Source organism: Hylobates moloch, unplaced genomic scaffold (assembly GCF_009828535.3).
Source record: "Hylobates moloch isolate HMO894 unplaced genomic scaffold, HMol_V3 SCAFFOLD_12, whole genome shotgun sequence".
Taxonomy (NCBI): Eukaryota; Metazoa; Chordata; class Mammalia; order Primates; family Hylobatidae; genus Hylobates; species Hylobates moloch.
Genome location: NW_026652287.1, coordinates 20,474,018 through 20,486,694, shown reverse-complemented (window position 1 = coordinate 20,486,694; position 12,677 = coordinate 20,474,018). Strand labels below are relative to the sequence as shown.

The following is a 12,677-nucleotide window of genomic DNA, read 5'->3' as shown; positions in this document are numbered from 1 at the left end:
CATTCTGGGATTTGAGACAGTGGTTTGGCTCTGTAGGTTGCTTCAATAACCAAGAGATGCTTCAAATCAGATTTTTAAAATATGTTTTTTAGAAGCATTTTCCTGATACTTCTCCCCTTACATGGGTGGTAGTCTTTTGGATTGAAAAACATGAGTAAGTGCTAGAAGAGCAAAATATGCATCCAGATTTAATAGTATGTCTGTTTTTCTGAGCCTTGGCATTTCATTGCTTTTATAATAGAAATGAAGGTTTTTTTATTTTTTTTTTGGCTGAGAATAGCACTGAACTCAGTGGGAGGGACTGTGGGTTGTAAGTTGTCCGCCTCTGAATGGAGTTGAATTTAAGTTTCTTGGTTTCCAAAGAATGGTTTGTTTAAAGACCCTCAAATTGCAAGTTAGAACTGACTTCAGTCCTTGAGGTTTTACCATTTAATGAATTTTTCGTAAAAAGCAATTGAATTGTTGATGAAAGGTGATGTTAAAATTATCCCAGATTTATCAATCTTTTTTTTATTGCCCCTGGATTTTGAGTCATAGAAAGCCTTTCCTTATTCTAAGGTTAACAAGAAATTCACCCATGTTTTCCTCTAGTATTGCATTGTTTCATCTTTTACGTTTATTATTTATTTTATTTTGTATTTTTGAGTCGGGGTGTCACTGTGTCACTCAGGCTGGGGTGCAGTGGAATGATCTCGGTTCACTGCAGCCTCTGCCTCCCGCCTCCCGGATTCAAGCGATTCCCCTGCCTCGGCCTCCTGAGTAGCTAGGATTACAGGCACCTGCCACCACGCCTGGCTAATTTCTGTTTTTTTTTTTTTTTTTTTTTTAGTACAGATGGGGTTTTGCTGTGTTGGCCAGGCTGGTCTTGAACTCCTGACCTTAAGTGATCCACCCGCCTTGGCCTCCCAAAGTGCTGGGATTACAGGCATGAGCCACCGTGCCCGGCCTAAAATTTATTCTGATATGTGGTATGATATATGGTTCTAACCACTTGGTTATGGTGCATTATTTTCTAAATGTGGTATTGGATTCTTTTTATATTTTGTTTAGAAGTTCTGCATCAATATTCATGAGTACCATTGGTCTCTGTTGTTTTTCTTGTGCCATCTTTATTGGTATAGGTATCAGTGTTATATTTACTTTGTAAAAGGAAGTTGGAAGTTTTCCTTTCTTTTTAGTACTCAGGAATGATTTTAAGAATTGGGACTATTTGGTCTTTGAAGGTTTGGTAGAATTCCATTGGGAATCCATCTGGGGCTGGTGATTTTCTGTGTGGTAGTTCCTTAATTGTTTTCCCTATTTTTTTCTTATTTTTAATCGGGTAGCCTGTGAACCAGAATAGGTTCAGAGAGGCTCCATTTTTTTTAATACAAATTGGTCTGCCTAAGTTTTCTTACTCTAATGGGTTAATTTTTGGAGACTGCATTTCCCTGAAAAATTACACATTTGTTCTAGGTTTTCTGACTTATTTCCACAACTTTTTAGTCTTTCCCCCTGGAATCATGCCGCTTTCCATAAACAGGACTCTGATGTACCAGAAGTATTTTCACACTTCGGATGGACTTTCTGTTTCTGGGGGTGGTTTTAGAGCAATTTTAGGCCTGCCACTAGCTCCCCTGTTCTCTACACCATGCTGTTTTTCTCAGAATGCTCTTCTTTTGCACAAAGGCTTGGAGTAGGAGGATGAGCAGTCGTCACTCACTGACGTTTGGTATATTTTCTTTTTTTTGCTTACAGGTAATCTGGAAGTTTGGGCATTCTCTTTAAGTTGAGGGTGTAGTTTTCATGTCATTTTATTTATTTATTGTTTTCTTGTGTGTGTTTCTTAGAGACAGGGTCCCACTCTTGCCCTGGCTGGAGTGCAGTGGCGTCTTGGTCATAGCTTACTGCATCCTCAAGCTGCTGGGCTTAGATGACCCTACCACCTCAGCCTCCTGAGTAGCTGGGACTATAGGAGCTTACCACCATCCCTAAATTTTTTTTTTTTTTGAGACGAAGTATTGCTCTGTCTCCCAGATTGAAGTGTAGTGGCGCAATCTCGGCTCACTGCAACCTCTGCCTCCCAGGTTCAAGTGAGTCTCTCACCTCAGCCTCCCGAGTAGCTGAGACTGCAGGTGCATGCCACCATACCTGGCTAATTTTTGTATTTTTTAGTAGAAACAGGGTTTCACCATGTTGGCTAGGCTGGTCTCGAACTCTTGACCTCAAGTGATCCACCCACCTTGGCCTCCCAAAGTGCTGGGATTACAGGCTTGAGCCACTGTACCTGGTCCCTGGTTAATTTTTAATTTTTTTGTAGAGATGGGATCTTGCTATGTTTCCCAGGCTGGTCTTGAACACCTGGCCTTAAGCAATCCTCCCACCCCAGCCTGCCAAAACACTGGGATTTACAGGCATGAACCATTGTGCCTGGCTTGTTTTGTTTTTAATTCTATGTTGTTTTTGAAGGATGTGTGGGGAGAGATGGATTTAGGCAATCATTGTTGTCCTTGGCTACCTGAAAGTCCAGGCACTCTTCTAGATACGTTATAAATATTAACTCATTTTATCCTCTCAACAACACTATGACATGGGTACTGTTACACCTTCCATTTTATAGGACTTAACAGAGAGGTTAAATATGTAGCCCAGGGTCACAGAGAGCTGGGCTTCAGACCAAGACAATCTGGCACCAGAGTCTATGTGGCTGCCCCTAAGGCTTTGCCACCATGTGTTAGTGATTCTCAGCCTGTCATTTGGGGAGGGGATTGCCCTTTTTTTAAAAAAATTTTTTTAAAATTTATTCTTATTTTATTATATTTTTGATACAGAGTCTCCCTCTGTTGCCGAGATTGGAGTGGAGTGGTGTGATTTCAGCTCACTGTAACCTCTGCCTCTGGGGTTCAAGTGATTCTCATGCCTCAGCCTCCCAAGTAGCTGGGATTACAGGTGCCAGCCACCATGCCCAGCTAATTTTTGTATTATTATTATTATTATTTGAGATAGAGTCTTGCTCTTTTGTTCAGACTGGAGTACAGTGCTGTGATCTCGGCTCTCTGTAACCTTCGTCTCCTGGGTTCAGGTGATTCTCCTGCCTCAGCCTCTGGAGTAGCTGGGACTACAGGCGCGCGCCACTATACCTGGCTAATTTTTTGTATTTTTAATAGAGACGGGGTTTCACTATGTTGGCCAGGCTGGTCTCGAACTCCTGACCTCAGGTGATGTACCTGCCTTGGCCTTCCAAAGTGCTAGGATTACAGGTGTGAGCCACTGTGCATGGCCGGATTGTCCTTTTTTTTTTTTTTTTAAAAAAAAAAAAAAAAAACCCAAACCATAAACCCAATATTCTGAAAGATTTGGTCTCCACACCTGTATTATATAATAATTAGTTTTTCCATTTTTTCCTCTTGGTAGAAGGCACATATGCCACTCAGTTTCCAGTTGCCACACCCAATTAACATAATTGTTTTGCAGCCAAAAGCAAAAGAGAGTTGACATTTTAATTAGCTTATGTAGGTAGACAAATTGAGGCCTAATGTAAGAGTTTCATTATACCTTTTTGAAAAATTATAAATAGCTAGAAGCCAGTTGTCATTACTTTTTGATTCCTTAGAGTTCTGGGCATCTTCCATCTGGAACCACAGATGAAAGAAGCTGCAAGCAAGGGTTTTTTTTTCTTAACGGAATAGTTTAACCGTTCTGAATGCAAAAGTATTGGATGCCAGAATAACAGGTATCACATAAATTGAGGTTCACGTTTTCCTGGGTGAAATTCTATTCTGTCTCAATCTTCCTTTTTTTTTTGAGATGGAGTCTTGCTCTGTCGCCCAGGCTGGAGTGCAGTGGCACGATCTTGGCTCACTGTAAGCCCCACCTCCTGGGTTCATGCCACTCTCCTTCCTCAGCCTCCTGAGTAGCTGGGACTACAGGCGCCTGCCACCATACCCGGCTAATTTTTTTTGTATTTTTAGTAGAGATGGGGCTTCCCAGGATGGTCTCAATCTCCTGATCTCGTGATCCACCTGCCTCGGCCTCCCAAAGTGCTGGGATTACAGGTGTGAGCCACTGTGCCCAGCCTTTTTTTTTTTTTTTTTTTAAGACAGAGTCTCGCTTTGTTGCCTAGTCTGGAGTGCAGTGGCACGATCTCAGCTCATTGCAACCTCCGCCTCCCGGGTTCAAGTGATTCTCCTGCCTCAGCCTCCCGAGTATCTGAGATTACAGGTGTGTGCCACCATGCCTGGCTAATTTTTGTATTTTTAGTACAGATGAGGTTTTGCCATGTTGCCCAGGCTGGCCTCAAACTCCTGACCTCAGGTAATCCGCCTGCCTCGGCCTCCCAAAGTGCTGGGATTATAAGCATGAGCCACCGGGCCCAGACTCAATCTTCTGACAAGCTGTCAGAGAGAGTAAAAAGCAAACGAATATTTAATTATTTTGATCTGAGCTTTACGATTTTTCTTTCTTTCTTTTTTTTTTTTTTTGAGATGGAGTTTTGCATTGTTGCCCAGGCTAGAGTGCAGTGGTGGCGATCTTGGCTCACTGCAACTTCCGCTTCCCGGGTTCAAGCGATTCTTCTGTCTCAGCCTCCTGAGTAACTGGGATTACGGGCATGCGCCACTACGCCCAGCTGATTTTGTATTTTTAGTAGGGACAGGGTTTCTCCATGTTGGTCAGGCTGGTCTCAAGCTCCCGACCTCAGGTGATCCACCTGCCTCGGCCTCCCAAAGTGCTGGGATTACAGGCATGAGCCACCTTGCCCAGCCTTTTTTTTTTTAATCTGAGAAAAAGTCTTGCTTGGTTGCCCAGGCTGGAGTGCAGTGGTGCGATCTCTGCTCACTGCATTCTCTGCCTCCCAGACTCAAGCAATCCTCCCACCTTAGCCTCCTGAGTAGCTGGGACTACAGGCATATGCCACCACACCTGGCTAATGTTCGTATTTTTTGTAGAGACAGGGTTTTGCCATTTTGCCCAGGCTGGTCTTGAACTCCTGACCTCAGGTGATCCTCCCACCTTGGCCTCCCAAAGTGCTGGGATTACAGGTGTGAGCCACTGTGCCTGGTCTCCTTCACTGTTGTAAGATACTTGAATTGGGTCAATATTTGTGGAGAAGTCTCTTAAGTTCACTTGATTGTCAGTACCAGAACTCTACATTTAATATTGACTTATATTCCTGGGAGCATTTCAGAGCATTCTATTAGCTTAGAAAGGTCCAGGATTTGACTTTAGAAGTTACTGTTACCATGAATCTCAATGACTTTTGGAATCCATGAAGAATATCTTTTTTTTTTTTTTTTTTTTGAGACGGAGTCTCGCTCTATCGCCCAGGCTGGAGTGCAGTGGCGTGATCTTGGCTCACTGCAAGCTCCGCCTCCCAGGTTCACGCCATTCTCCTGCCTCAGCCTCCTGAGTAGCTGGGATTACAGGCGCGTGCCACCACACCTGGCTAATTTTTTTGTATTTTTAGTAGAGACGGGGTTTCACCGTGTTTGCCAGGATGATCTCGATCTCCTGACTTTGTGATCCGCCCGCCTCGGCCTCCCAAAGTGCTGGGATTACAGGCATGAGCCACCGCACCCAGCCAAGAGTATCTTTTTGCTGGAAACTAGAGAGGACTCCTCTGAAGCAGATGCCATTCATGATGGATTTCATCATTCGTGGGTTTTAAAAAACATTTTATTTTGAAATAATTTCAAATTTAAATAAGAGTTGCAAAATAGTACAAATAATTCATGTTTACTTTTCATCCAGATTTACAAGTCAACCTTGTACAGGTTGAGTATCCCTTATCCGAAATGCTTGGGACCAGAAGTGTTTTGAATTTCAGATTTTTTCGAATTTTGGAATATTTTCATTATATACTTAAGCATCTCTAATCCTCAAATCTCAAATCTGAAATATCTGAAATGCTGTGATGAGCATTTCCTTTGAGTGTCATATGGGCACTTTTTTATTTATTTAATTTATTTATTCCTTGAGATGGAATATTGCTCCATCACGCAGGCTGGAGTGCAGTGAGCGATCTTGGCTCATTGCAAACTTCACCTTCTGGGTTCAAGTGATTCTCCTGCCTCAGCCCCTTAGTAGTTGGGACTATAGGCGCTTGCCACCATGGCCGGCTAATTTTTGTATTTTTAGTAGAGATGGGTTTTACCATGTTGGCCAGGCTGGTCTTGAACTCCTGACCTCAGGTGATCTGCCTGCCTCAGCCTCCCAAAGTGCTGGGATTGCAGGCATGAGCCACTGGTCCCGGCCAAAGTTTTGTATTTTTAGTACAAAACTTAGTACTTTAGTAAGACTTTTAATTTTAGTCTTTTAGTAGAGACAGGATTTCACCATGTTGGCCAGCCTGATCTCAAACTCGTGACCTCAAGTGATCCACCTGCCTTGGCCTCCCAAAGTGCTGGGATTACAGGCTGAGCCACCAAGCCCAGCCCATTTTTTTTGAGACGGAGTCTCGCTCTGTTGCCCAGGCTAGAGTGCAATGGTACAATCTCGGCTCACTGCAACCTCTGCCTCCCAGGTTCAAGCAATTCTCCCTGCCTCAGCCTTCCGAGTAGCTGGGATTACAGGCGTGTGACACCATGCCCAGTTAATTTTTGTATTTTTAGTAGAGACAGGGTTTCACCATGTTGGCCAGGCTGCTCTCAAACTCCTGACTTCAGGTGGTCCACCTGCCTTGGCCTCCCAAAGTGCTGGGATTACAGGAGTCAACCACCACGCCTGGCCATGGATTTTGGAGCATTTTAGATTTGGGATCCTCAACCTGTACCATGTTTGCTCTCTCTCTCTCTTTCTGTGTTTTTTATATATATATATGAATAAATTATATATACACTACACATATATGTATGTATTATATGCATATGTATATATTTTATATATAAAATACATATCTACATGTAAAATACACATGTGTATATACATGCGTACATATATGTGTCTCTATATTTAAGTTTTGTTGGAACCACTTGAGGGTAAGTTGCAGACATGGCTTCTCATTGCTCCAAAATACTTCAGTGTATATTTCTTAAAAAGCAAGGACACTTGGTTACATAACCACAGTTATATCACCAAAATGTATATTATAAGAAGACTACCATCAAATCCTTATACCTCTTTCAAATTGTTTCAGTAATATCCTTATAGCAAAAGACAAAACAACAACAAAAACTCTTCTTCCCTTTTATTTTGTTTGTTTTGGTCCATTATATGTCCAGATTATGCATTAATGCATTGTTGCTTGCTAAGTCTTGTTACTGGCCTTTAATTTGGATATTTCTTTGCATCCCGCCAAACTCCTCTTCATGGTTATATCTTTTTTTTTTTTCTTTTTTTGGAGACGGAATTTTGCTTTTGTTGCCCAGGCTGGAGTGCAATGGCACAATCTCGGCTCACTGCAACCTCCGTCTCCCGGGTTCAAGCGATTCTCCTGCCTCAGCCTCCCGAGCAACTGGGATTACAGGCCTGCGCCACCTTGCCCAGCTAATTTTGTATTTTTAGTAGAGACGGGGTTTCGCCATGTTGGTCAGACTAATCTTGAACTCCTGACCTCATGATCTGCCTGCCTCGGCCTCCCAAACTGTTGGGATTACAGGTATGAGCCACTGTGCCCAATCTTTTTTTTTTTTTTTTTTGAGACAGGGTCTTATTCTGTTGCCTGGCCTGGAGTGCAGTGGTATGATCTTGGCTCACTGCATCCTTGACCTCCTGGGCTCAGGCGATTCTCCCACCTCAGCCTCCTTAGTAGCTGGGACTATAGGCACACACCACCATGCATGGCTAATTTTTATATTTTTTATAGAGACTGGGTTTCGCCATGTTGCCCAAGCTGGTCTTGAACTCCTGGGCTCAAGTGATCCACCTGCCTTGGCCTCCCAAAATGCTGGGATTACAGGTGTAAGCCACTGTGCCTGGCCCTAATTTTTGCATTTTTTGTAGAGATGGGGTTTCACTGTGTTGCCCAGGCTGGTCTTGAACTCCTGGGCTCAAGCGATCTTCCCATCTCAGCCCCCTAAAGTGCTGGGATTATAGGCGTGAACTGCTGTGCCTGGCTGAGGATTAAGTTTCAACCTGAGGGGAGAGGCATTCAAACTATAGCATTGTCCTTTAGTGACTGGCTTAGTTCACTTAGAATGTTTATCTATTCATCCATCTATAGACACTGTTTCCTTTCACCTTTTGGCTTTTGAAAATAATGCTGCTATGAATATGAGTTACAGAAAAATACCAATTTGAATCCCTGTTTTCAATTACTTTGAGTATATACCTGAAAGTGGAATTTCTGGATCATATGGTACTTCCATGTTTTTTTTTTATTCTTTTTTGAGACAAGGTCTCACTCTGTCACCTAGGCTGGAGTGTAGTGGCACGATCTCAGCTCACTGCAACTTCCGCCCCCTGGGTTCAAGTGATTCTCCTGCCTCAGCTTCCCGAGTAGGTGGGATTACAGATGCGTGCCACCATGCCCAGCTAATTTTTGTATTTTTAGTAGAGACGGGGTTTCACCATGTTGGCCAGGCTGGTCTTGAACTCCTGACCTCAAGTGATCTGCCTGCCTCGGCCTCCCAAAATTCTGGGATTACAGGTGTGAGCCACCGCACCTGGCCTCCATGTTTCAATTTTTAAGCAAACAATTAGTTAAAAAAATAGGAAACTGAGAGAATGAACTATTTCCTGTTTTATTCAGTGGGTTATAATCTGTTACTATCATTGTTTATTTTGAGGTACAAATTGTCCCTACTTTGGCCAGCAGAGGATCCTACAGTTTGTCTCCTGTGTCCTTTTCATAGCCCCTCATTGGAACTCTTACTGGCCCATAATGGGATGTTCCAAGTTCATCTTCTTACTTTTACTGCCCCAGCCCTGGGATCAGCCATTTCTTCAAGGAGGCCAGTTCCTTTCACTGGAGAATGGAAAACCCAATATGTAGAAACCAAGATAGAGGTGTTAGGTGTGATTGCTACTGGAGTGTCATTGCTTCCAAACCCTTTCAAAAGAGACCTAGGAAATTTGTGTGTGTGTGTGTGTGTGTGTGTGTGTGTGTGTGTGTGTGTGTGTGAGTGTGTATTCATAAAAGCACACACATACACTGAAGCATTTATTTCTTTATTGTTATTTTTTTGAGATGGAGTCTTCCTCTGTCGCCCAGACTGGAGTGCAGTGGCACGATCATGGCTCACTGCAACCTCTGCTTCCTGGGTTCAAGCAATTCTCCTGTTTCAGCCTCCCGAGTAGCTGGGATTACAGGTGCCCACCACCACGCCCACCTAATTTTTGTATTTTTAGTAGAGATGGGGTTTCACCATGTTGGCCAGGATGGTCTTGAACTCCTGACTTCAAGTGATCTGCCCGCCTCGGCCTCCCAAAGTGCTGGGATTATAGGCGCAAGCCACTGCTCCCATCCAGAAGCATACATATCTATTTCTATATCTACATATCTGTCTTTACATGTATATATTAAAAATTAGAGTTTGCACTAATACCTCCAATTACAATCTAACATCATGGGATTTATTCTGGCTTTCTCCCTTCTCATATTTGTGTCTCCCCAACAATGAGAATTGTGGCTGGCTATCCTCAACATGGTAACTTATTTATTAAGAAGTTTATTTATTCATTTTTTTTTTTTTTTTGAAATGGAGTTTCACTCTTGTTGCCCAGGCTGGAGTGCAGTGGTGTGATCTTGGCTCACCGCAACCTCTGCCTCCCGGGTTCAAGCGATTCTCCTGCCTCAGCCTCTCAAATAGCTGGGATTACAGGCATGTGCCACCATGCCCAGCTAATTTTGTATTTTTTGTAGAGACAGATTTCTCCATGTTGGTCAGGCTGCTCTCGAACTCCCGACCCCAGGCCCGTTTCCCTCCGTCTTTCCTCAGAGGAAACCACCAAGAGGTTGGCATATATTCTTCCTGAACGTGTTTTTATAGTTGTACTGCATTTGTACTGTGTATGAACAATATAAAGTTGCCTGCCTCGGCCTCCCAAAGTGCTAGGATTACAGGTGTGAGCCACCGTGCCCTGCCTCTAGTTTATTTATTTTTATTCCATGAGCTCAGTCTTGGGACCACGTGGTCTGTTTTCTTGGGCCTGGCCCCCTCAGTGCACAGTCTTTATACCCTAGCCCCAGTCCCTCTGATCATATCCCCAGCCCCACCTACTGAATCCCAGGTCTCTACCAAGGGAAAAGCAGGGAGGAGGCATTGACCAAGGAGAAGAGGGGGAAGGGACAGGGAAGGTCTTGATTTGTATTTTCTAAAACTACTCTGCTCATAATGCGTCTTAGCTGTGTTGTTGTGGAAAGTAGTGCTGACAGAGTGTCTTGTTTTTTTATTACTTACTCTTTCTTTTTAAGATGGTTTCACCCAAATATCACTGGTGTGGAGGCAGAAAACCTACTGTTGACAAGAGGAGTTGATGGCAGTTTTTTGGCAAGGCCTAGTAAAAGTAACCCTGGAGACTTCACACTTTCTGTTAGGTAAGTTGGAATGAAAAGAGAGAATCCTGAGAGTGTTTTCCAGGTAGGAAGTGATAAAACCATGCTTGGATAGCTTGCTGCCTGCATTTCGAGTTTGAAGGCCTTGTCTGAGCCCTGGGCTGCCTTCAGGGTTTGGGGAGTGGCCTCCTGGACATTTAGCAGAAGGGGAATAAGGAGGGCCCTTCTTCTCCCCCTGAGACCTCATGGAAGGTGAGTTGGAGCAGGTCACAGAAGTTCTTAAGCCCTCCAGTGCTTGAGGCTTGTTCCACACATCTTGAACTTGGTTTCTGCATTTTTCTTTTCCTTCCTGTTGATTTATTTAAAAATTTTATTTCTTTTCAATTTTTTTTTTTTTTTTATAGAGGTGGGATCTTCCAATGTTGGCCAGGTTGGCCTTGAACTCCTGGCCTCAAGCAATCCTGCCTCAGCCTCCCAAAGTGTTAGGATTACAGGCATGAGCCACCATGCCTGGCCTTCTTTTTTTGAGACAAGCTCTTGCTCTGTTGCCCAGGCTGGAGTGCAGTGGTGCGATCACAGCTTACAGCAGCCTTGAACTCCTGTGCTTGAGTGATCCTCCTGCCTCAGCCTCCTGGGTAGCTGGGACTCCAGGCTTGTGCCACCATGCTCAGCATTTTTAAAAAATATTTTTTGTAGAGATGAGATCTCACTGTATTACCAAGGCTGATCTTTAACTCTTAGACTCAAGTGATCCTCCTGCCTCAGCCTCCCAAAGTATTGGGATTACAGGCATGAGCCACCACACTCAGACTCTGTTGATTTCTTAATAAGAAAAATACTTGTTAAGAGTTTCTTCAGATCGCTTTCCTTTATCAACAAGTAAAACATGACTGCGGAAGTTGTGGTCCCCTTTGTTCCCCTGCCCAGGCCCGTTTCCCTCCGTCTTTCCTCAGAGGAAACCACCAAGAGGTTGGCATATATTCTTCCTGAACGTGTTTTTATAGTTGTACTGCATTTGTACTGTGTATAAACAATATAAAGTTGGTTCGTGTGTTTTAAAAATTCACATACATGGATTTATAATGTATGTATCATTTTGCAACTTAAAAAAATTTTTTTTGAGCTCCATGCTGATTGATAAAGATCTTTTTTTTTTTTTTTTTTTTTTTTTTTTTGAGACGGAGTTTCAGTCTTATTGCCCAGGCTGAAGTGCAATGGCGTGATCTCGGCTCACTGCAACCTCTGCCTCCTGGGTCAAGCTATTCTCCTGTCTCAGCCTCCAGAGTGGCTGGGATTACAGGTGCACGCCACCATGCCCAGCAATTTTTGTATTTTTAGTAAAGATCGGGTTTCACCATGTTGACCAGGCTGGTCTCAAACTCCTGACCTCAGGTGATCTGCCTGCCTTGGCCTCCCAAAGTGCTGGAATTACAGGCATGAGCTACCATGCCTGGCCTTTTTTTTTTTTTTTTTTGAGACAAAGTCTCACTCTTTTTCCCAGGCTGGAGTGCAGTGGCCACCATCTTGGCTCACTGCAACCTCTGCCTCCTGGGTTCAAGCAGTTCTCCTGCCTCATCCTCCCGAGTACCTGGGATTACAGGCATGTACCACCATGCCCAGTTAATTTTTGTGTTTTTTGTAGAGACTAGGTTTTACCATGTTGGCCAGGCTGGTCCTGAACTCCTGACTTAAAGTGATCCACCTGCCTTGGCCTCCCAAAGTGCTGGGGTTACAGGCGTGAGCTATTGCGTCTGGCCTGAGAAATCTCATTCTTACTCCTACTCCCTTGCACACTATCTCCATTCCGTAGGTAGCCATTTCTATTAATTTCTTGTTTATCCTTCTGTGTTTCTTTCATTCTTTTTCTTTTTCTTTCTTTTTCTTTTTTTTTTTTTTTTGAGACAATCTTACTCTGTTGCTCAGACTGGAGTGCAGTGGTGTAATCTTGGCTCACTGCAACCTCCACCTCCTGGGTTCAAGTGATTTTCATGACTCAGCCACCTAAGTATTTGGGATTATACCACCTGGTGTACACTACCACGCCCAGCTAATTTTTGTATTTTTAGTAGAGATGGGGTTTCACCATGTTGTCCAGGCTAATCGCAAACTCTTGGCCTCAAGGGATCTGCCTGTCTTGGCCTCCCAAAGTGCTGGGATTATAAGCATGAGCCACCATGCCTGGCCCTATGTTTCTTTTTATAAAAATAAGCAAATTTATATTTTTATTACTATTTTCCTTTTATTTTTACACATCAAGTAGAACGTT

The 12,677-nt window shown here is 43.5% G+C and overlaps 1 protein-coding gene across 1 annotated transcript in view; it reads left to right on the top strand.

The window, feature by feature from the left end:
• The window catches only part of PTPN11 (protein tyrosine phosphatase non-receptor type 11), a 93,575-nt gene that overhangs the window by 15,533 nt on the left and 65,365 nt on the right, over positions 1 to 12,677 (top strand). The window contains exon 2 of the mRNA XM_032168619.2: positions 10,331 to 10,453. Coding sequence (XP_032024510.1) covers positions 10,331 to 10,453 — 123 coding nt within the window. The remainder of the gene's footprint in view (positions 1 to 10,330; positions 10,454 to 12,677) is intronic.